This window comes from Triplophysa rosa, linkage group LG6 (assembly GCF_024868665.1).
Source record: "Triplophysa rosa linkage group LG6, Trosa_1v2, whole genome shotgun sequence".
In the NCBI taxonomy this organism is placed as follows: domain Eukaryota; kingdom Metazoa; phylum Chordata; class Actinopteri; order Cypriniformes; family Nemacheilidae; genus Triplophysa; species Triplophysa rosa.
The window spans coordinates 10,562,318-10,587,449 of record NC_079895.1 but is presented as its reverse complement, the minus strand read 5'-3'; the positions used below and the strand labels follow the sequence as shown (position 1 = coordinate 10,587,449).

General features: G+C 37.9%; 3 protein-coding genes across 5 annotated transcripts in view; 2 read left to right on the top strand and 1 right to left on the bottom strand.

The window, feature by feature from the left end:
• Positions 1 to 7: 7 nt before the first annotated feature.
• Positions 8 to 4,196, top strand: LOC130555236 (cilia- and flagella-associated protein 251-like). 3 transcript variants are annotated; one of them, XM_057335283.1, is made up of 4 exons: positions 8 to 692; positions 1,186 to 1,402; positions 1,554 to 1,609; positions 1,707 to 4,196. In XM_057335283.1, exon 4 carries the CDS (start codon positions 2,424 to 2,426, stop codon positions 4,086 to 4,088), a length of 1,665 nt encoding a protein of 554 aa, XP_057191266.1. In that variant the 5' UTR covers positions 8 to 692; positions 1,186 to 1,402; positions 1,554 to 1,609; positions 1,707 to 2,423; the 3' UTR covers positions 4,089 to 4,196. The 3 variants fall into 3 exon arrangements, with proteins under 3 accessions (XP_057191266.1, XP_057191267.1, XP_057191265.1); XM_057335284.1 differs by having other exon boundaries at positions 8 to 735; XM_057335282.1 differs by having other exon boundaries at positions 8 to 1,075.
• A 3,468-nt stretch (positions 4,197 to 7,664) lies between these two features.
• Positions 7,665 to 21,650, top strand: srpx (sushi-repeat containing protein X-linked). Its single transcript, XM_057335866.1, has 10 exons — positions 7,665 to 7,813; positions 11,939 to 11,986; positions 12,373 to 12,564; positions 15,201 to 15,377; positions 15,466 to 15,592; positions 15,682 to 15,803; positions 15,934 to 16,113; positions 16,345 to 16,478; positions 17,321 to 17,442; positions 21,196 to 21,650. Exons 1-10 carry the CDS (start codon positions 7,747 to 7,749, stop codon positions 21,371 to 21,373), a joined length of 1,347 nt encoding a protein of 448 aa, XP_057191849.1. The 5' UTR covers positions 7,665 to 7,746; the 3' UTR covers positions 21,374 to 21,650.
• Positions 21,521 to 25,132, bottom strand: part of sytl5 (synaptotagmin-like 5) — a 19,948-nt gene continuing 16,336 nt past the window's right edge. The window contains 1 exon segment of the mRNA XM_057335865.1: positions 21,521 to 24,684. Coding sequence (XP_057191848.1) covers positions 24,542 to 24,684 — 143 coding nt within the window. The 3' untranslated portion in view covers positions 21,521 to 24,541.

Below are 25,132 nucleotides of genomic sequence, written 5' to 3'. Positions count from 1 at the left end.
AGCACATTTAAATTTGACTTGATGTCAGGCGCTCTGGCTCCCGGTAAACATTGGACTATGGTGGCTGGTGCCTCTATGTTAACGTTCCGAACAATAGAATCACCGATAACTAGGGCACTTTCAGCAGGTTTCTTAGTCGGTGCGTCACTGAGCGGGGCAAACCTGTTCGAGACTGTAATCGGAACGGTCGAGTGATGTTTTGTCCTGCGACTACGCCGTCTCACAGTCACGAAGTTTCCCAGCTGCGGGAAATTTTCAACCGGAACCGAGCTGTGTGCGCTAATGTTGCTCGCATCCAAAGTGTTTTCTATCGTCGTTAAACTCTTACTATCCTCAGATAAAGATTGAGGATCTTTTAAATGCTTTCACAAGCATTTAAAACTAAGGACTTATCTGACTTATCACATAAACTGGTGTGTGCTCTTTCTAAATGTATTTATGTTCTATAGGTGGCATGTGGTTCTAATCATACGCTGGTGTTTGCACGACCGCGGCAAAAGGAAAGTGAGGAAGTCTGCTTAGAAGATGAAGATGTGACCTACTCTTACCTGGACAGGTGTTATAACTCAATGCTGCAGGGCCGTGCATTAGAGCACAACTCAGACCCATCACCTGCCCTGAGCTCACAACCTACATCTCTTCCAACATCTCATCGCTGGATTCTATCAACACGATCTAGAGGAAGACCGAGGGTAACAAACTGACTGGAGTTTGAGACACCTTGCGTGCTATATAGTTGCGTGTTGTGTTGTAGATACACCCACTGGCCACTTTATTAGGAACAGCTGTTCAATTGCTTGTTAACACAAATTGCTAATCAGCCTATCACATGGCATCAACTCAATGCATTTAGGCATCTTCTAGAGGTGTTGAAGACGACTTGCTGAAAATGCCTTGTTGATGTCAAAGGTCAGAGGAGATTGGGCAGACTGGTTCGAGATGATAGAAAGACAAAAGTAACTCAAATAACCACTTGTTGCAAGCAAGGTGTGCAGAATACTATCTCTGAATTCAAATCTATGCCATGAAGAATTAAGGCAGTTCTGAAGGCTAAAAGGGATCCAGTACTAGCAAGGTGTGTCTAATAAAGTGGGCAGTGAGTGTATACGGGAAGGTGCACCTCAAAACCAAGATAATTGTATTCTTGTATAATTGTATTAGTTTGTATGTTTTTGTGTGTTTCAGGAAAGTTCATCTGCACAGTTTGGCCCAAAGTTTAAGGCCCTTCCTCCAATTACAACTAACTTTACTTCACTAGCTTTGACCGGCAACATCCTACAACCCAGATCTCCAACAGACACTCCAAAACGCTTCAAAACTGATGCTCCTGTAGAGTCTTCATCTACCTTATTCACAATGCCTCACAACTTTGATATCAGGAGCCCATCTGTGACTCCAACAAGTACGTATTTTCATATATATATATTTTTTTTCATATTTTATAATTTCTGACATAATCACTAAATGACCCCAATACACTGTCTATAGTTTTTGATATAGTTTTAAAAACTATATTAACTCAATTCACTGTTTTTTTTACCTTTTAAATATAGTCACACCTGTGAACTTTCAGGATGTTGAAGCAGCTGAAAACAGCATATCAGACAAGGTGAGGCCAAAAAATGCTAAAATATGTAATTACTGGAAAAGTTTTTAAATATAAAATATGTGGCTGCATACTTGAGATGTAATGTTGGTTTTGACAGAAACATAAACAGGATGAAGACGAGACAGCAGAATCATCCTCTGTCATCCTCTGAGGGTCAAGAACAGAGACAGTACCTTGGCAGGCCCCGCCCACTGAACTATTGACAGATTCTGTTTCTCATTCATCACTGTCTGTATCTTCACTAACAAGCAATGTAAAACGGAGAAAGGCCAGGTCCAGTCAACCTGTGGATGTCCAGTATTCTCCCAATAGAATGTCAGCGAAAGAAAGACAGGAAAGCAATGAAACATCCAGCACTAATATTGACTCAAGGGGCCAAATTGCTAAAGCAGAGAAATCAACCAAAGTTCAAGGTGCAGATTCTTTAAGAGTAAAAGACCAAGTTGTCCCGACTCTTGAAGAGGTAACACAAGAAGCCATGTCAAGTCCAGTTAGAATTCAAGACACAAGTTCTCAGCCACTAGTTCAAAACGAGAACAGGTTTGAACACGTTAGAACAAACCCTACAAAAGTCACACCAACACCAGTCAAAAACATTTCTAAAAAAGTTAAGGGAAAGAACCATGTCGAGGAAACCCCTTGCACACTTACATCAAAGAATTCAAGAAGATGGAGATCAAATCTGAAAAGAAAGGAGGTTAGAGAGTGACGATCTCCAGTTGAGAAAAACACCACTGGGACAGTAGAAACCACAACGAAAGCAGCCAGCCCTCCATCAGTTTCCATACCCACTTGGAAAGAGGGGGCTTCTGGAATGTCTAAAGGAAGAAAAAGAAAACCTGTGGAATCTGAGAACATCCGGTTTGGACCTGAAAAGCTGGGACAGGAAACGACAGGTATTCAAAGACAAAACAGTAATAAAACTCTTGAGAACTCATGTATATCATTTTCCCCAATAGACAGCAGACCATCGGCATCTAGCAAAAGACCACCAGAAAAAAAACAGACATCGCCTAATTTGCAGTCTGACTATAAAAAGAACCATTTATCCACTGATAAAGCATTTAATGTACAGAAACAAAAAATTCCATCTATTAATACGTTTGCTCCAGAAAGAGACCACTTATCTTCTGATCAGTGGACCACAGGCCAAACAGGTTCTTCGCCACTACAATCCTCAACACTTAAGAAATTAGCCAAAATGGAGACAGTGTTGGTAATGGATACCTCACATTCAGACACAAAGGCTGAGCAGAGCATTATGGGTAGTGCAGTTTCATCACTACCAATCCTGGCTAGTGCGGCACCGCTACTGATAAAAGCAGCTGAGGTGCTTTCTGAGACTTCATACATCAGTCCTGCACCAGAAGATAGTCCTGAGATGGCATTATCCTCACCTGCTTTAGAGCTCGAGGAAACATCAGGAAACAATATTCTGTCTGAACAGGAAGTGGATCAGAACAGTACAGTTCAAGACATTTCAGCAGTCACTGAGGATCAGGAAAAAGACGAGAGCAACTCTAAACAGCAAAGCGAAAGCACAAATGAAGACGTAAAAGACAAGCCAGTTTCAGATGAAAAGGAATTGTGGAGGATTAGTAATGAAGAAAGAGAAGATGAGGAAGATGAGATGGAAAAAAATGAAGAGGAAGGTGCAGAAGAGAATCTTGGTGAGGAACATCAAAGGGAGAAGATTGGAGAGGAAGAGGAGAACAGTCCTTTTGAAAAAGAGGAAGAGGAAGGAGAGATGCAGAATGATGGAGTTAGTGAAGACCAAGAAAATGGAGAAAATGAAGAGACAGAAAGTGCGGAAGAAGAGGGAGAAAAAGAGGAAAGTGGGTCAGCAGGGGAGGAAAAGGAAGACGGCAATATCGGTCAGAGCAGTAAAAACGCAGAAGAAAAAAGTGAAGGCGAGGTTGAAAGAAAAGAGAACAAGAATGGAAATAGAGAAGGAGAAGAGAAAGAGGAACAAGAAACGGGGAATCAAGAATCTATAGAGGAAAATGAGGAAGAATATGAAACCGATAGTAAAGAGGACAAAGATGAGGAGATTGATGGTGGAGGTGGTGATTGGAGGAAGGAGACAGTAAGAGTAACGGGGCTGAAAAGGAGGAAAGTGGTGATGAAGAGGAAAAAGAAGAAGAAGAGCAGGATGAGAAAGCAGGCTGGGATGAAGGCAGTGAGAAGGAGGCAGATGACGAGAAGACCTACGAGAACACAAAAGCAGAGGAAGAGCAGGAAGATGAAAGTGGTAATGATTGGTCGAGAGAGGAGGAGGAGGAGGAAGGTGAAGAATTTGACAACAAGGTTGAAGGTAGGAGTGAGGGATCGGATAAAGAGGAGACAGAAGAAAGTGAAGGAGATGAGAATGAAAAAGAGACAGGTGAGGAGGATGAGAGTGACAGGGAGGAGGATGCAGGAGAAGAACAGGAAGTGGAAGAGGAGGCAGAAGAAGAAAGTGAAGGAGAGGATGAGGTAGGAAATGAAAATGAGGAGGAAAATCAAGAGGAACATGATCATGAAGAAGAAGAACAGGGGAAAGAGGAAGATGAAGATAATGAGGAAGAGGAAAGTGTGGAAGATGATGATGAAGAGGAGGAGGATGAAGTTGGAGAACAGAAAGCAAACAAAGAAGTTTTAAACAAGAGAGAAGAAGATGAGGAGGAGGGTGAGGAAGAAGACACTGAGAGAGGAGAGCAAAAAAAGACAAAGCAAAAAAGGAGGAAGAAGCTGAGGAGGAGGAGGAAGAAGCTGAGGAGGAGGAGAAAGAAGCTGAGGAGGAGGAGGAAGAAGCTGAAGAGGAGGAGGAAGAAACTGGGGAGGAGGAGGAAGAAACTGGGGAGGAGGAAGAAGGCGAGAAAGATGATGAAGAATCCAAAGAAGAGGAGGAAGAAAGCGAGGAAGAGCAAGAAAAAAAGAAACCGGGGAAATCACCAAAACAGAAAACCACATCAAGTATACCTGTGAGTAAACAAGACACCAAACAGACATCTGCACAGAGAGATGGACAAAAGACTGGAAAGAGAGATCAAAAGAATCTTAAAGGAAAGAAACAAACAACTAGTGGTGCTCAGTGCAGTTCTGGAACAATGTCTTACCACAGTATTTAAGTCTTAAATCATCTCAAAAGCCATGTTTGTGCCTGCTTTTAAAACCTTAGCAAATCCGGTCACAACTCTGCTGGACCTGTAGATATATGTGTAAATGCAACCAAACAAGCCAAGTATACCTCTCAAGAAGAAATTGGTGATTTTTTTATGCTATAGGCCAAATCTCAATTCAGTTTATGTTTTGATTCAATCTAATTTATGGTTTATTTTTGTGTCATGGATTGAATTCATTAAAGTGCCTTGACTGAAATCATTCTACACATAAATTTACACAAGCTCTCTATTGATCACAAGAATACTGTTTATTTTCATGAGCACTTTAGAGCACAGTGTAAGGAATTTATTTCTGTATATTGTTGGCTAATATTTTATTACGTACTGTAAAAATTGCAGTTTAGAGAGAATAAAACGAGAAAAGACAGGCATTCCCTTTTCTACAAACTGGTCTATCATTACCAGCATACCAGACCAAATGCCAGAGGTGTAAAGAGTACCTGAAAACCATACTTAAGTAAAAGTACAGATACCTTGCAGTGAAAATTACTCCATTACAAGTTACAAGTCACCAATTCCAAAACGACTTGAGTAAAAGTCTTAGAGTATCTGATTTTAACAGTACTTGAGTATTTTACTCATACTGAATGTAGGCTCAAAGCAGCACTAGTCCTCAACACTTAAGAGACACAGCAGTGAAAAACTAGAAACAGTTGATTTGTGAGGTGAGCAATCGCATTTATTTTCTTAAATCATAATAAGACTGAACACCTCAAAATTGCAACAAATCATGGTCGACACCATAACCTACGTCATTACAAACACCCTAAGTCTCATTTAAGCTCAAGTGCTCATAAGTAAACCAAAGTCCTTCAAAAAGGTCTCTTCAATATAACAGATAAATAAAATAATGTTAAGTAGAATTAAAAAGTCAAAGCCTTTTTGCACTGGACATGCTGGTTTGGGCCTCATCGCCAGCTGCAGTCATGTCCTCATTTCACATACACTGTTAGCCCTTACCTGCCATTTCTACAGTCATATACTGTAAACACTGTTGCCTGCTAGTTACTGTAGGTGTTTTACAGTAAACTACTGCAATGGCTGTTTGAAGATACATTATTAAAGAATCTATTAACGCACTTAAGTCACACAGTCTTAGATGAACAAGTGTAAATAACAGATGAACACAATAAATCTGTCAAGATTTCACCAGAGGATAATTAAACACAAACATCAATAACATCTTCACATATTACAGACACCACTTTCACTTTATTTCTGTCATCTGTGTAAGATCTTATTGAGATTTAACTCTAGTTCATAGTGGTTCAATTATGTTTTAAGTCACCATTATGGCGATCAGTGTTTGCTTTGGTTGGACTCTTTGACTTTCTTGTAGCTTTAAAATGTACACTTATACAATAACACTGAAAGGGACTTTACAGGAACCGCAACTTTATGTTTGCTTAGTAACTGAAGATACATCTGAAAGAATTCAATCATTAAATAATAATAATATAGCATTTAAGATTTATTAAGATATGTTTGGTAAAGTGATCACATGTTATAATGGAAAGATCTCTGTCAGAAAATCTTTCTTTGCAATTGAGACACAGTTAGACACTTGACATACAAACCTCATCAATGGTGACAAACAATCATGAATGAGTTTTGTACTATGTACCCAGCATGCATTGCAGCATGAAGCTGTTCAGTTGATTGTCACCATTGTTGAGATTCATATGTGGATTGTTCATTTCTCTGTGTCCGACTCATTCTATAGGTTAATATTTTGTCTATATAGTGTGAGAGCACTTTTGAAAATTGAAATACTATACATTCTTTTTACTGGTTTACATCACTTCATGGCAATAGTCCCACCATATGGTCAAATTTTGAGCAAACATGTTTAGAGCACATTTAGGAAGAGTTAGTTTTAAAAATAAGAGCTTTTGTAGATGTGTGACCTACAGTAACTAGCTGGCAACAGTGTTGCCAATATATTACTGTAGAAATAGCGGGTAAGGGCTAACCGTGTATAAACCGCCAGCGATTGACATCTACCTGATACTGCACTCATATTCATATAAAGAAGCCATGTTGACAAGTTTTTGTAAGTTATGGCAAAATCCACAAGATTGTAGTACCTTCATTACCCTGTAAATGGCAATATTAATTATAAGATAGGTGGCATGCAAAATGTAATGTGTAATTGCATTAGTCATTACAAATGTAGTGGAGTAAAGAGTACATATAATTGATCAAAAATGTAGTTAAGTAGAGAGTAAAAGTTGCTAATATCTTTAATACTCAGTACAACTACAAAGTAGCCAAAAAGATACTTAAGTAAAGTAACTAAGTACATTTACTCCAATACTTTACACCACTGCCAAATGCAATACATTTCAATGACAGATTACTTTTTTTGTTGAGAAAATAGACTGTCTCACAGTTGGGCTGTAATGTGGCTCACTGTTTTGGTACAATTTTGCTAAAGGGTGTAACAAAGTATGTGTGTGTGTATTGTTCACAAGGTTTTGATAAGCATGTTAAGATCTAATGACATACAAAGCTCGTTCACTGTTTTCTCCCAAAGTAACTAAAACGAATACATCACCATTTCTAATTAAAAGGCTAGATCGATCCAACTGGAATTTCTGTCGTAGTTTGAAACCTGTTCTTGGCTTTTTTATTCAAAGCAAAGTTCGCAAGTAGATTGTCACACTTAAAACTGACATTTTGCATGTTTTTTGTTGAGTGCATGTTTTATTTAAAATGCGTTATTTTTTTGTTCTATCTTTCTTTTATTTAAGTCACTGATGTTTTGTAATGACGTAGGCCTACATACATTTTTAATGTCTAAAACGCTTGGGACCAATGTAATGTTTACACTGCTGGACTGGATCCGACAGTCCACGCGCAGTCGCGCGCGCGCTCTCGTGTTTCTGGAGAGAGGAGGCGGGTCTGTGCTCTCTCTGGCTTTAGGGTAGGAATGCACCGGAGGTCTCCCAGCAGCTCCTGTACTTCCTAAAGATGGATACCTGGACGTGTGTGCATATGATAGGGTTACTTCAGCTGTCCGGGAGTTTCGCGTACGATGGTAAGACATTCATCCAGATTCATCACCTTGAGTCGCGCGCTTTATAGTTTTGAGCAATATTTATTAAACTAATGCGAAGTCTTGCAAACTCATAATAGCATATACATCAAGTGCCAAATAGGGCATTTAAAGTTTGTCGCGTTGTTTCTACTAGTTGTAGTGTATAAGGCACATGTTATTTAAACAGAGCTCAGAGTGTTTACGTGGACGCTTTTGGGGCTGGGGTTAGGGGGAGAGAAGGGTTTCAGTAACCTAAACCAAAGGGGAAAATAAGACACTGGACTCTTTCATATGCATCATTTGTTGGGCTACCAGTGGGACACTGCGCACCTCTGCTTACTAAAGCAAGCTGCATGTCCTTTGTATAGTGTGCATGCATATTGTTTTAAAGAACTGTCTTGCGTTTGACTGTTTTACTTTTTGTATTATACTGCTGTTGAATGTCAAGCATTCAATGTACAGATTGCCACTGACATATTGTGGACATGGCAAATAAACTCAAAATTAAAATAGTATCTGTGATTAAAGGCAGATCAATAAGGTCCCTGGAAGTGGGTCAGCAGTGCTGAGATGTGTGCTCTTTTGGGCTGCACTTGAACTGAGTAAAACAAAGTTTATGTTTGTATGCACAAAGGCACATTTTGCTTTCATGGATAAAATCTGTAGTCTTTCAGTCACTCTTATGTCGTTTCAAACCAGGATGAGCAACACTTCGAGATGCACCTTTGAGAAAAATGAAGCTTTTTGTCATATAATAAAACGGATCAGTCAAACTCCCCCGAAAAAGATAAACAGTGCAATAAAAGTAGTCTATCAGACTCTTGTGTGTAATAGCAGTGTGAAAATTCTTCGAAACATCTAGTAATGTACGTAATAGTAATACATATAGGCCTACATATACATATTTAGTGTATTCTGTATTTATTTATTTTTGAATAAAATATTGTGACGCAATTTGTTTATACAGTTTGCTTTTCACTTTTACTCACATTCACCATATGCAGCACAGCACCTTCAAGCTTCACTGTTTCTGGGCCATAGATGTTTTTTTCTGTATTCATAAACCAGAGGGTCTTGCTTGGACTTGCTTGAACACGTTTACACTTTTTACACTGTATTTCCTGTGCTTCTGGAAACACAATTCAAGCAGATAACCAGGACCACACTAAAGATGCCGATTGTGTTGTGGTATATTTTGACATAGAACGCTGTCATTGTAAAATCAAACCGCACATATTTTGTATACCAATGGCGGTGCTGGAAATATGTTGTCTGTGTGAGGTTGTGGCTCAAACCATTTGGTTGTGGTGTGGGGGCTTCAGCCTGTGGTGTATTTACAAGTACAACAGACCCTCGCAGTCCGATATTTTGTTTATGTTCACACATAAACTAACCGCCAGTTAAAGAAATGGTGCATATTGCTTTACCTCAATCATTTGCGTTGTTTATTCACAAAGGCTGGGTGGCTATTAGTGTTTGTGTGGTTTATAACTTTGTGAACACAAACACAGGCTTTTCCTATGATGTACACATGTGAGACAGAATAAACACAGCCTGTCCACCTAGCACTGTCCTGACTTGAACCAGTGTGTGCGTTTGCTTGCGGGCATTTGTGAAATATCCAAGCGCTTAGACATCTGTGGATCATTTAACAATATTAATTAAACAATCCGACAATTGTTTTGTGCTTCAAATAGAGATTTGAGATTGAAAGCTATAAAGTCGCAAGGCTGTTTGAGGAGATCTTGTTCTTTAAACAGTCTGTGTAAATCCATGGGATTTCTTGCATTTGGTGAACATATAAGGCTCTACTAGCATTTATAAAAACGCCGCCCCGAGTGGGTACAATTACAGCGCGTTGGCTTTATCAAGCCTTGCATCTGGGATGCTAGAACTGTTTCAGATGATGAACATGGGGAGCCTGAGGGATCTTTTGTGTTCAGAACTGATGACTAATAACTGCACTCTTCCAGCCCGGAGAGGGGGGTTTTATTTCAAAGTTGCAAAACGTTTCTTTATCCCCCAGGATTTAGATCGAGTATGTACAAATGTCTTGGTAGAAAGTTTTCTGTAAGTGGAAAATCCCTCCTTTAAAGTGTATGTATGTGCGAATCTGTGCCAAGTCAGTGAGTATTACACAACGTTCTGCTGAGCTTAACAGAATGGAACAGGAAAACTCATCTGCCAACTGGAGCAATCACACACACACCTACACACAGACGCACACGTACATGGTCTCTATGGAGTATTTTCCATGATAAAAGCTGGAAAATTGTGTCAGTATTGCGCGCGCGCTCTTTGTCTTAAAGGAATAGTTCCCCAAATGTTGTTTTTAGTTATTGTCTCTTACTTGGTTCCAGACCAATGTGATTTTCTCTCCTGCGAAACATAAAGATTCAGAAGAATATACAGAATTTGTTGTTTTTCATGCAATTAGAGGATGGGGACTGGAGCTTTTGAGCATCAAAGGATATATTATATAAAATCCATGGATTATTATTTTTCATTACTTTTTTAACAAGTATCTTTATCAGTGTCCGGCTTTCCTGTAGCTCAGTGGTTAGAGCATGGCGCTAGCAACGCCAAGGTCATGTGTTCGATCCAAGAGATTGCACATACTCAGAAACAAATGTATAGTATAATGCAAAGTCGCTTTGGATAAAAGCGTCTGCCAAGTGTATAAATGTAAATGTAAGTTAAGACATAAATTGTGTTCGGTTTCTCACTCGTAGTGCATTCTTCATAGGGATTCAGATTAGTCTGTACAGAACATGTTCATTATATCAGTTTCATGAGGCTTACAGGAATAGTTCACCTTCAAAATGGCAATTCTGTCACCGTTCACTCACCCTGTTGTCATTTTAAACTTGTGTGATTTTCTTTCTTCTGCAAAACACAAAAGAAGATATTTTGAAAAAAGGTTGGTAACCAAAATCTGTTGGTCCCTATTGACTTCTATTGTATGGACACAAAACCTATGCAAGTCAATGGGGACCAACGTTTTTCTGTTACCAACATGTTTTTAAATATATTCTTTTGTGTTCTGCAGAAGAAAGAAAGTCATAAAGGTTTGAAATGAAAACAGGGCGTGTAAATAATGACAGAATTTTCAATTTGAAGGTGAACTATTCCTTTAAGGATGCTCCGGTATGTTCATCTGAATTTTTTGTTTCCAAATACAAAAACATAGATAGCTTTGGAGTGATATGAGAGTGATTAAATGATGACACAATTATCATTTTTGCTTGAACTGTTCCTGTAAATCTGCAGTCTCTTGAGTTCTTGTTAGTGCATCGGAAAGAGCTTTGATCTAACTTGCCGTGTGATCTGCCATCCACTTACACATACACGAGAGAAAAAGAGACCCAAAGAGAATTGGAAGAAGTATTTTATATGCAAGGAATGCCAATCTTGTTTTTAGATCGTGTTTGATCTGTGTCTAAGAGTGTTTCTTGGTAATAGAGTTTCTATGATTATTTGAAATGGTCATAAAAAGCCCCATATTCAGTTTCAGTTGAGTACTGATATTGTGTTTTGAGATTATGGTAAGTGCAAGGCACTGAATTGGATGGAATAGAGCGCAGAAATGTGTTTCTGTTGGAGGCTGTTTATGTTTTTCCACAGCATGGTGTCGGGAGAAGAAATTATACATAGACATTCAGCGTAAATAAGCAACACAAAACTACAAATTTGGCCTCCGAATGAAGCCGTGCCAGCATCTACTCCATCTATTTCACAGTGCCAGTTTCCTTATATAATGATAGATGTTATTTATGTGGCATGCCATTTTCACTGCATCTCTGCATGACACACTGTAATTCACTGTGCTGCCTGCAGGAGGCATTGTTGCATTTGTGCCATGTTGCAGTCAGAAATGCAACAAGCCCATGTTCATCCACTCTCAAGCTGAACATATCAGACATAAATATAACAACAATGCATTCCATTCTGGAGCTAAATTATGTTTTATATTTATATTATTGTTCAAACTGAGTCATATATATTATATATTTATAATATAAATGTACATTTAAAAGTTGTTTTCTAACAGAGTCACTCAGAATGCTTAGATTCTGTGGTGATTCCAACCGTCTCTTGCTTGTGCTGTCCTCAACTATTTTACAGGCTCTGGACACTGGCCATACACCGATGATGAAGATGTGCGATACACAGGTGAACACACACAAGCACACATTATTCATTCCCATTCTACTGCACACAATCCGTTTACCCACAACATTAAGCCAATGTTCACTCCATAACCACTCGTATCACATCTTAAGACGTGAGTGCTGCTGTCAGAATGTATATACACATCTACGCCTCTGACTGCCAGCTCAGATCTCGGTATTACTGCTTCCTCTTATTCTCTACCTTTGTATCTTTGTTTACAATTCCTTCATGTGTGGTTGGATGATGACAGTTGTCAAGGTAAGTACGGTATATAAGGTCATGTGTATATATATATATCAATTGAAAACTTGTTGTGGTTTGAGTTGATGTATTACTTCTGATCTAGTTTGAACTTGCTTGCAAATGATGATGTGTCTCTTTTCTAGGTGTGCCGTGGTGTGCTCCGGTGAAAGTCAAACACGGCCACATCAGCTGCCAGACACCGCGTGGGGAGCGTTACAAGAACGTCCTGGGAGCTCGGTGCAAGATCCGGTGTAAGACAGGCTATGAGATGCACGGAAGCAGCGAGATCCTCTGCATGGCCAGCAAGCAGTGGTCGGGAAACTACGCCTGCAGAGGTCTGACTTTACCATTCCTGCAATCTGATTATAAGATCGTGTTTCCTTGGGATGAAAATCTCTAAATAAAGAACACTCAAAAAAATAATTCTTTGGTTTAACATGATTCAGTCATGGACAGTGGTTCCACATGTTTGAGTCATGTTTTCTCAACATGAAATGAACATGTAGCAAGAACATAAATGAATCAAGTAACCTCAACATGAAATTAACATTGTAGAAGAACAAATCACCATTATTGTGATCAGTGTTTGCTTTAGTTGGGCTCTTGATTCGTCTTTTAATGTTTGATTTTCTTTGCCTATTGAAATTGTCTTGTTATATATTTGTTGCGGCAAAGACAACGAGGGTCCAGCAGGATCCAGTGTAGTCATTGTGAAGTTACTGGGGTTGATGTTCATGAGATTGTTGTGTTATTGTTAACATTATGTGATGTTCCAGAGGAGAAATATATAGCTGAATCAATTAGACATGAAGAATCGGTGTATGAAACTCAACAATGGTGACAATCAACAAAAGAAAGCTTCATGCTGCAATGCATGCTGGGTAACATCATAGTTCAAAAGTCATTCATGACTCCCAGCATGCATTGCACTTGATCTGTTTATCTGAATTTGTTTGATGATTGTCACCATTGTTGAGGTTTGTATGATGAGTGTTGATGTTTAAACGTGCCGCTAAAACTTTTTTTATCGCATTTGTGACCAGAACATATCAATCAATCATCAATATTACTATAAATTTAATGCTGCTTCTTTTTTATATAACACACCAAAAAAAAAAGGCAAACAACTATAACTGTCCTGTTGTGATGGTTTACTTTCTTTATGCTTTACATGTGCTTTCATTAAACACATTCACAAGCATTGAAAGAGAACAGGAGAAATGGAGGAGCTTACTTAACAATGTCAAGAATCAAGGTCCCAACTAAAGCAAACACCGATCACAACAATGGTTTGATGAAATTTCATTTTCTTCAACATGAATTGTGGGTGCAAAAGTTATTTTGATTCAATGCCATTAACATTGACAAATCAATCATTTTTAACATCGATTTAATGGTTGCTTGCTATCAGGGTATTAGAGTTGAGTATTCTGTTGTGTTGGCATTTTAAAGAGTTTTTGTGACGTCTGTTTTAAGAGTTGTGCAGAAGAGTATCTTGTTGTGTTTACTTGATTCAATCATGTTCACTTAACATGTTCATTTCATGTTGAGTTTACTTGATTCATTCATGTTCTCTCTACATGTTAATTTCATGTTAAGAAAACATGACTCAAACATGTGGAACCACTGTCCATGACAGAATCATGTTCAACCAAAGAGCTTCTTTTGTTTGAGCTATAACCTATACAATCGTGTTAAATGAAAGTGATTTGTTCATGTAAGTTGAACCGCATCAAAAAATCTTTTTTTTTAGTGTATACTGCACAGTCACTATTTGATTTTATTGTATAATTTACAAGTTAAGACTGAAAGAGGAGTTAAAGGGAAAGTGTTTCATTTCTGTGCCTCTAGAGACACGAATGGAATTTAAAGGTTTCCCCTATCTCTCTTCCACTGGTTGGACAAACAGATTCCTTTAGACATTCCTATGGATGTACAGCAGTGGCCAAAAATGATGTCTGTGTGGGCATATTTTTACAATATTTGCTTGTAAAGGTCCACGGAAATGTAGCGGCATCTAGCGGTGAGGTTACAAATTGCAACCAACAGCTCACTCCTCCCCTTTCGAAGTACTAAGATGGCTGACACAGGACTAAGATGTTGTCACGTTTTCGCTTCTTTGCCGAAGGAGATAACGTATTTGCGAAACATGCTCTGAAGAGCAGTTTGTCCGTTTAGGGCTACCGTAGAAACAACATGGCGAATTCCATGCAGGGGGACCACAAGGGTGTGTGTAGATAGAAATGGCTCATTCTAAGGTAATAAAAACCCAACGCTTCATTATGTAAGGTCTTTATACACCTCTGAAGACATATTTATGTATATTATATTGCATTTCTGTTAATAGAGCCTCCAAAAAATTCCTCTTCAGGTTAAATTAAACCATCAAATTATGTGGACTATGGTACAAAATGGACGAAATACTAAACGTTTAGCATATTTATTTATATACAACTTTTTTTAACTACAGCATATCAGGGAATGTGGATTTTATTTAAATATACAAAAAAAATGCAAAGCACACAAAATAGCTCACAGGAACAAATCATTTGTTGATCCTCTTGTGTAGTAATATTTGTACATTTTTCTTAAATTCTATTTAGCTCTCCTTACCTTAGCTCAGTTTACACTCACTGTACAACTATGCAACGTTAATACAACGTTTTTTTGCATCTTTAAAATCATTAAAAAAAAGTTAAGTTGGAAATCACTTTTAAACACAACGGTGTATGCGAAAATCTGTGTCAGAGTGATGTGAATTCATTTCTAGCTGTTCAAAAGAACACATTTTTTTACTCATTTGTTCACATTGGTTTTCAATAGCTCAAACCTTCTTCACAGAATCTGTGAAAAACAGTAAAACCCACAACCCAATGCATATCAATCAAAAAACATATCGGTTGCATTGATGGCAGTGATTGTCCGCTGAAAATCCATTTTGAACCAATGCTTGAATGAATCATGTTCTCAGAGGTCCGCTGTCCTAAACTGGCCATGCCGTCTAATGGAGGTTTCAAGTGTTCAGACGGGTCCTACTTTAATTCACGCTGTCAATTCTTCTGCTCGCCGGGCTACACGATGCATGGAGTCCGCAGTGCCACCTGCCAGAGCAGCAGAACGTGGAGCGGTGGCAACAGCGCGTGTCTGGGTGGGTGAAACAGCCATTCATCACTCGCAAACTTCATTTCACATCCACAAATCAATTTACTTGCTGCTGCCGGTGTTTTCTTTCTCAGATGTGGATCCTCCTGTTATTAAGTGTCCTAATGTAAAGGAGAAGACAGCTGAACCTGGGAAACTGACAGCTAAATTCACATGGGATACACCGGAGGGTAAAGACACTGCAGACGGCATCTTAACAGAGTGAGCGTATCACACAGACATCAGTTTTTTATGCTGCATTTATATTTATGCATGTGGTAGATGTCTATAGGTTTTTTTATGTGTTGTAGTGTTATATTGAAAGGAAAGCCATCAGGCACTCACTTTCCGGAAGGGAATCATAAATTATCATACACTGTTCTTGATCGGGCTGGGAACAAAGCTTCCTGCAGGTTCAACGTTCGAGTGAAAGGTGAGTCATGAACGCGTCATAAAGTACATTACTGCTTCTAATGGGCAAGAACAACAAACTTTCCTCATACAATACTGAAAATGCACCTCACCGTGTGGAATGTCACGAGTGTTTGTTACGTGTGTTGCAGTGCGTCGCTGTACTCCTCTTTCTGTCCCTGACAACGGCTGGGTGAAATGTGACAGCGCGGGTGACAATTACGGGGCCACATGTGAATTCCGCTGTCTGGGTGGGTACGAGCTGAAGGGAAGCGCTGCCAGGGTCTGCCAGTTTAACATGGAGTGGTCCGGCTTGGAGACTTCATGTGTTGGTATGAAACACACATTAACATCTGATAAACAAATACACCGGCTAAGCAAGAGAAAAATACCTTATTTCTTATATGTCCTTGAGTAAGATTTAATAGCATATTATGGTATAGAAACATAAGCTTATCAAGGGGGAACCCTTACCCCACAATCCATACAGAGTTCATCAGTTTAAACTTGAGTTTGATCTGACTGCTGCTGTCTCACTCTCTGAACTTTGATATTATCAACAGCCATGAATGTTAACGTCGGTGTGCGGTCGGCTGCTGCGCTACTGGACCAGTTCTATGAGAAACGACGACTTTTGATCATCTCCGCACCCTCGGCTGCCAATCATTACTACAGATTCCAAATGACCAATTTACAGGTATAAGTTAAAGGGATACTCCACCCAAAAGTGAAAATTCTGTCATCGTCTACTCACCCTCAAGTTGTTCCAAATCTGTATACATTTCTTTGTTCTGATGAACACAGAAAGATATTTGGAAGCATGCTTGTAACTAAACCGTTCTTGGCCACCATTGACTAGCATAGTAGGAAAATTTGCTTTGTAAATTTCTTTGTTTTTGTGAACACGAAAGAAGATATTTTAAAGAATGTAGAAAAGCAAACAGCTCTGGGGCACCTTTGACTACCATTTTAATTTTTCCTACTATGGTAGTCAATGATGTCCCAGAAATTTCAGTTGCTAACATTTTTCCAAATATCTTTCCTTGTGTTCAGCAGCACAATGAAATTTATGCAGATTTGGAACAACTTGAGGGCGGAGGGTGATTCATGACATAATTTTCATTTCTGGGCGGAGTATCCCTTTAAATGTTTCTTTACACTAAAATCACACTTTGGATGTAAAGCTGCTTGCTATTGTTAGGTGTTAAAAAAGGTCTAAAAACCATTTTGGATGTTATTTGGTCCTGAGGACAATATTTCTCAACAACGTCTTTGATCAATTTCCTTCAACAGAAAAACTATTATTTGAAATGCGCTTTTGTCTGCTAAACTTTTATTAGGTGAACTTTTAGGTGTACATTAGCATATAGATGCTTCAAAACCTAACAGGCACAGACTGACCCACACAAAATTTCCATTTTAATTTCATCTTCAAGGAACAGAAATAGATAAAGAATCATGCTTCTAGAATTCAGCCGAAAACAGCCTGTACCATAAATAAGTGGACATGGAATGATCTGTGTTGTGTGTGTGGTTCAGCATGCACAGTGCGGTCTGGACCTGAGACATGTGACAGTGATTGAGCTGGTGGGGGTGTATCCAGCTCAGCTTGGCCGTATCAGACACAGACTCATTCCTCCAGGACTGGCTCTACAACTCAGGTACTGCTTTTAAGACGCTTGATATCAGTACTTGACAAACAGCACTGTATTGATATTGTTTAAAATAGTATTTATCTTTTTACAAATTACTTAAGCATTCAATTCAATTATACAATCTTTCTTTTAAGATAATTTTAGCCATAAGTGCGCTGTTAATTTTTGGTCTATAAAAACAATAAAAATTTAAATATTTATTATAATATTTAACATAATTAAAAATCCTCCATAACATTGTTTTCATACAGAATTGTGTGTTGTAGTTGTCCTGTTTAGCTGCCTATAGCCAGTTTTACACTGCAAAGATGGTGTTGCATTATGAGTTAATTGATATTCATTCACAGCCGACAGAAAACAAAATCATCACAGAAATTCTAATGGTTTTCATTAAAATACCATTATGAACCATTAGCTCTTTTGATTAAAACCATTACAAAATTCCTTTTTGTAGTGTTTTGGGCATTATTCCATTAGGGTGATAATGGTTCCCATCTGCCAGAGAACACCCCACCAATAGAATCCATCAAACACCAGTTGACACCATTATAGTTTCCATTAAAACCAATATCATTCTGATTATACCCATTAAATCCAGGAAGTCCAGCTAGTGCATTGCAATAGTCCAGTCTGGACAGAACAAGAGCTTGGACTAGGACCTGCGTAGCATGCTCGGATAGGAAAGGTCTAATTCTCCTGATATTTAGAAGATGAATCTACAGCACCAAATGGTGCTGGCAACCTGATCTGTGAAGTTTAGCTGATCGTCGATTACCACTCCCAGGTTTCTGGCCGTTCCTGAAGATGTGATGGTTGATGAGCCCAGTTGAATGGAGAGGTTGTTATGAATCTTTGGGTCGGACGGGATTACAAGCAGTTCTGTTTTAGCAAGGTTCAGCTGCAGGTGATGGTCCTTCATCCAGGCATGCTGAAATTCGTGTAGAAACAGTCGGATCGTCAGGCTGAAATGACAGGTGGAGTTGAAATGACAATAGGATTTAACATCCCACCAATGGAATAAATCACATGCCAGTAAAACCATTACAGTTTCCATTAAAACCAATACAAATCCCTTTAAATTAAGCCACCCTGCTGAAAAAAAACAACAGAAACCATTAAAGAAGTTATAATGGTTTTAAAGGTGCAGTGAACTAGGACCACAATTTTAAATATTGTGCAGTGCCTGGTTGTGGAAGAACACAGTCGCTGCATAACCTTCCTTCGGATTCCGACAGTAGGAATGCGTGGTTGAAGTTCATTTTTAAAGACGTTCCAGCTCACGTGGGGAAAACATTGAGTGTTTGTTTGCTTCATTTCAACGCGGATTCATGAACAAGTCACAGGTTGACACTGGATTTGCGGAGAGACTAAAATTAAAAAGCAGTGCTGTGCCGTCAATATTGGATCTGATAGGAATGGCGCAGCAATCTTATGCGAGTAAAACATATTTGTCACTATTGCTTTGTTAGAGATCGCTTGATATGCCCTGATAGTATTACCTGGGGACCTCTAGTCATTTGTAATAACTGTAATCGGCATCTCTGTGATTTGGCGGGCTCATATATCATTTTTCAAGGTTTTATCCACCGTTTGCGAATAATGGAGGCTGTTTTGAAGTGTTTCCATATCCATATCTGCCAATACTGTCGTTTTGGCCGGGAGTCTACCGTTTGTTTATTTATCATGAAAACTATAACATTTGAGACCCGCGATCGCGGTGATCTTCTGTCTGGTTCGCGGGTCTTAAATGCTGACATGTAGGGTCATATATCACTAAACACCATACAACTATAGGCTATACAAACTATACGCAAAGCCTTGCCATCACATCCGGGAAATAAGTCTGTAAATTTAAGTAAAATCAAGTTACGTAACGTTACGTCTCTAACCAAATTCACAGAAGGCTCCAACTAGTCAACTACGCAAGCTGCTATCCAATCATAGCAGTGGGTGTTTACTTCCAAGTCTTCTATGCGGCCCGCCCTTAAAAAACCGAGCGTTTCTCCAGCCGGCCTCAAAACCAGGGTAGAAAATAGCCTATTACTTATTGATTTTGATGTTTTTGAATGTAAAAACCACGCGAACGTCATAAGTAGACATCAGACAATAGTATAAAACAGTAAAAACGGCAAGTTCACTGCACCTTTAATTGGATTTTTACTGGCTTTAATGGAAACTGTAATGGTTTTACTGATATGTGATGGATTCTATTTGTGTTAAATTCTATTGTTGTCTATCTATGTTAAATTCTAATGGAATAATGCCCAAAACACACTACAAAAAGGAATTTTGTAATGGTTTTAATGGAAAAGCTAATGGTTCATAATGATGTTTTAATGGAAAAGCTAATGGTTCATAATGATGTTTTAATGGAAACCATTAGAAATTCTGGTAACACTTACATTAAGGTTCCCTTTATAAAGCAGTCATTTACAAATGCATTATAAAGCAGGTATAACTGTTTAAATAAAAAGGAATTCTAACAAAATACCTGCCAAATAGTGAGCCATTTTTAACTCGCATGTTATAAATGACTAATAAATTATTTATTCATTATTTATTTGCAAAATATCTATCAGACTGGAGACTGTAGGGTGTAATGTTTTTTTTTTATTATTATTGTATATTTCATAAATGGTTCACATGAATCCACTATATTAAGGCACACTTTCATGGTTTGCTAACATTTATAAATCTTAACATTTTTCTTCAAGTTTTGAAGTTGTGAATGAATACTTCACAGGCATCCTCTTTTCTTTAAAGTGCACTTTCATGGACTGTCAATACTTCTAAATGTATGATTCACATCAGAGATGTAGCCTTGTGAGCAAGCTGTTTCTACAATAAATAATAAATGTTTTCTGGTTTTGATTAACTATTGGAAGTAATTGAATCATTAATAAAACGTCGTTAACAAACAAGTTTACAACAACCTTTGTGCATTTAGTGTTAAAAAGTGATCAAAAGTTTGATGAATTTATCTTGGTAAACAAGAAAAAACTGCTTTGGATAAGCATCATGATCTGAAGGCATTCTGGAGGGCACTGTAAGACATTCGGAATCGGATGAGGTAAGCAACATGGTTTGAAAAGTGACATAAGATATGAAATATACAATAATAAGAAAAACCAACATAACAGCCTATTTTGCAAACAACACCAAGATAATAATGAATCTGCTTTCGAGTCAAATAAATGCTTAATAAATACATTTATTAAGCATTTATAACATGCGAGTTAAAATGGCTCACTATTTGGCAGGTATTTCGTTAGAACCCCCCTTTTTATTTATGCAGTTATATCTGCTTTATAATGCATTTGTAAATTACTTATTAATCATTAATGAACACATTTATAAATGCTTTATGAAGGGAACCTTAATGTAAAGTGTTACCGAAATTCTGTAATGGTTTCTGTTGGGTTTTTCAGCAGGGTTCAAACCATTAGAACTTCTTTAATGGTTTCTGTTGTTTTTTTCTGCAGGGTTCTATTGTTTTCTCAGTCAACATACACTTTTCAAGGCACATCTGATGCAGCATTTGATTAATGTAGAACATACATTTTAAACCTAAACTAAACTTACTATTTTCTCTAGCATGCAACCACTAGTTTCTTATAAGGGAATGCAAATTTGAATGCAACTTGATGTTGGAAATTGTTTAGTAAATTGCTCCCAACTAACTGAACATAACAACAATCCTTCTGTAGGTGTGTAACTGAATCTGAACTCATGAAGTGTGCTTTGTTTGTATTTGGTCAGGTTGCTACTGCAGCTCTCTCAGAACTCTTTTTCCATGGTACTGCTGGATAAACAGGGTGTGGATAAGCAGCGCTACACCTTCCCAATCACAGCAGCTGAGATCTTTACCACCATTGACACCTTTCCAATGCGCACAGAGGAGGCCTTGCTACAGAAAGAGGCTGGACAGAGCTGCTAGAAACACACATGGTTCCTCATTCTTTTCTACTGGGTATAAATCTAACCAGACTACAAGAGTCTGGATAGAGCTGCTACACATCCATTGAAAACACACAAATACACGTCTCGGAAAATCGAATGCATGAGTGAGTCTCTGTTGTTTGTCTTTTTTACGAAACTCTTACTTTATTTTATGTGTTTTATGTGTCTCTATTTGTCAAAATGGACAGTCTACCTTTCTCATGAAATGCTACCAAAGCTATGTTAAAGTAATAAAGGCCTTTTTATTGACTGACGGTTGAGAGTATGGGAGTCGAATTTCTTAAAATGCCATGTTTATCTTGGTTCTTTGGTTTGTAAAATAAATATGTGACCCTGGACAACAAAACCAGTCTTATGGGTCAATTTTTCGAAATTTTTCGAAGATTTTTACATCATCTGAAAGCTGAATAAATCAACTTTCTATAGATATACGGGTTGTTAGAATATGACAATATCTGGCTGAGATACAACCGTTTAAAACTCTGGAATCTGAGAGCGCAAAAAATCAAAATATTGAGAAAATTGCCTTTGAAGTTGTTAATCAGGGGCACTGTGGCAGACCATCCACTCACAAAAATAACGTTTTTATATATTTAAGGTAGGAAATTTACAAAATATCTTCATGGAACATGATCTTTACTTAATATCCTAATGAATTTTGGCATAAAAGAAAAATCGATAATTTTGACCCATACAATGTATTTTTGTCTTTTACTAAAAATGTTCCCGTGCTACTTAAGACTGGTTTTGTGATCCAGGGTCACATATGTTTAAATATTGTGAAGTGAAAGAGGTTTTTAATTACCCATTGCAAAATATGTCCTAGGTCATCACATTGTCAGCAGGACTATGGCAGCCACACACACACACACACACACACTAAAACAGATTTTTTTTGTATTCTATTTGGAATAATAAAATAAGAACAACTGCTGCTTAATAATAGTTTATTCTTAATCTTTCTGAAGATGATAAAGAACAGTACAGTACAGACCGGTACATGTTTGAGACTTCTAAAGTCTTCCTGATGTGGAAACTGCACACGCACAGTAAACATGCTGTAAATCTAACAGCTTTGAACAATTTTGGACATGGTTTATACTGTACATGTAACAATGGCGGTCACACTTTGACATTGATAAAGCCTTACACATGCCACAAAATCTGGTATAACACCAGCTATTACTTTATTATAGGTTTTCATATAAGGTCTATTCCTATTTTGAATGCTAACAAGAATAATGGGTTGAAACAATAAAAGTACACATTATTCATGGAGAATTCACAGTGACTAGATGGGTCACCACAAAACTCAATATTGGGACTATTGGTGTTGTGATTCTATAGTGCATAATCCTAAAGCATTTCTTCCAACCATTTAAATAAAATTATAGGTTCAATTACAACGTTGTTTGTTAGATAATTTTAGCCTCTCTGTTTTTGTTTTTTCATATTTTGAAAAAAGAACAATAATGTTGTGTCTGATCGAATGTACCTTTGTGCATCTACCTAGTCTAATAAGTGCATGCTGTATTGTGATTTGATTATTACATGGTTTAGTTTCAATTTCTTGCACCCCTCTATCTTCAATACAACTTTTCCATCTTCATTCTCTAGAAAAAATGCAAATCTACTTAAATATGATGAAATAGTGTCCTCAAAAAGATATATTATCTTCAGTTCTTTTTTTCAGTAAAGCAAAAAAATGTACAGCCAAGAATCATTTTCAGGCAAATCAACTTGCAACACAGTCGGGACAGATCTGAGGTAACAAACATCAGGATGTTTACATTTGTACATGTCTGTTTACATGGGCTCAAGGAAATGACTGTTATTAGTTATATGCTATTATGGTAACCAGCTATAAAATATACTAATATCTAGGTCACAATACCATAATATTGCATTTTTGTTTAATGAGTAGTTTTATTCACTTTCATCTGCACTGGACATGCACAATTATATTTTTAGCTCATTCTGAGCTTGGATTTTGGGTGAAGATAAATTATTAAGTGTGTGCTACAGTACAGTTTTGCCTTCTCACAGATGTGCTCTACATTTATCAAAAATACATGTGAAAACTGAACTAAAAATAATAAATTCTGTTGTGAGATATTGATACGGTATTACAAAGTAAACTATCAAAATATGTTTTTCCCCCAAACCTGATTTTCATTTATGCATTTGGCCAGGGTTTCAAAGGCACAGTTCACACAAAAATGAAAATTCTGTCTTCATTTACCCACCCTCAAGTTGTTCTAAATCTGTATAAATTTTGTTTGTTCTGATGAACACAGGAAGAATGTTTGCAACCAAACAGTTCTTGGCCACCATTGACTACAGTCGGAAAAATTGCATTATAAATGTCTTTGTTCTGTTGAACACAAAAGAAGATATTTGGAAGAATTTAGAAAAGCAAACAGTTCTGGGGCACTTTTGACTAACATTGTAATTGTTCCTACTATATGGTAGTCAATGGTGGCCAAGAATTTTTCCAAATATCTTTCTCTGTGTTCATCAGAACAAAGAAAGTCATACAGGTTTGGAACAACTCAAAGGTGAATAAATGATGACAGAATTTGTATTTTTGGGTGAACTGTGCCTTTAATCCACAGCAATATTCAGTGCATTCAAGCTAACATGTCATCCACACTCTTGAAATCGAACAATTCTCGACAATCTTGATTTTAACCAGTTTGTTTTTTCTTCTAAGGGTTTTTTTTGTAAGTGCTTGGGTTGTGTGCAGATGCTATTTGTGCAAATTTGATTTGTGTGAAGAAGTGCTTAGTGCTTTGTTCTTTCAGGACAATAATGTGACCTTGGATTGCTGACTTTTACTGTGCTCTTTTTAAACAGTCCTCATGTTAATGTGTGTGCATTCATACCGGTATTAACATCCCTTTTCAGCAATCTAATCACAGATGGATAGCGCTAAAACACCCAAATGTTAATACCATAAAACTGGCCTTAGAGGTCTATGCACATATACTTGCGTATGCATTTGAAAATGTAGTATGCACATGCACACTAATGGAATAAGAATGTGGCTAATGCCATTACAAACACTTTAAATTGTCTAGTGATGATCGGACATGATGTGTATTGCCAGGAAAACACCCTCTTCTTTATTTTTGTCCCTTACTCTCTAAGTCTTTCCTTTGGCCATGCTTGATCGCAGCATCAGTGTGCACTCCTGCGGGACTTCTGGGTTCTCAATCATGCGTTGCCATAGCCGCTGCTCCTCCCCGTAAGCATCGTTCCAGTCCACTTCCTTCCCGTAACTCAGACCTGCAGGTCACAAATAGGTCAGTTAACTGCTTGTGTGTTAGAGATACAGCTTTATTGCCTAAAGGGGCCGTACCATTGATTTGCCTTGTTTAAAAAAAAAAGTAATTCTGTCTACTATGAATACATAGTCTGGCATGAAGCAAAGCCATTCAGACCATTTATGTAAAACAAGCTGCAAAAATGGGTCATCAGTCCATGTGAACTATTACACATACACATAGAACTGTGCACATTTACTGTATGTATCAATGGCTTCTCAGGAACTCGGCAGGGGTGTTTTTACTCATTTCACATGCAAAGTGTTTAGCCAGTCATAACAGAGGTCATACATTTATAGATTTCTTAAAGGCCAGTGTGTGATTTTTTGGAGGATCTATTGACAGAAATGCAATATAAAATGCATAACTATGTCTTCAGGGGTGTATAAAGACCTTACGTAATGAAGCGT

What these genes read in the sequence shown, in the direction of transcription:
- LOC130555236 (XM_057335283.1), top strand. Translation starts at nt 2,424, where the DNA reads ATGTCTAAAGGAAGAAAAAGAAAACCTGTGGAATCTGAGAACATCCGG.
- srpx (XM_057335866.1), top strand. Translation starts at nt 7,747, where the DNA reads ATGGATACCTGGACGTGTGTGCATATGATAGGGTTACTTCAGCTGTCC. An exon ending in GCAGACGGCATCTTAACAGA is followed by an intron (nt 15,593 to 15,681) that starts GTGAGCGTATCA and finishes TATGTGTTGTAG; the next exon opens with TGTTATATTGAAAGGAAAGC. An exon ending in GTTCAACGTTCGAGTGAAAG is followed by an intron (nt 15,804 to 15,933) that starts GTGAGTCATGAA and finishes CGTGTGTTGCAG; the next exon opens with TGCGTCGCTGTACTCCTCTT.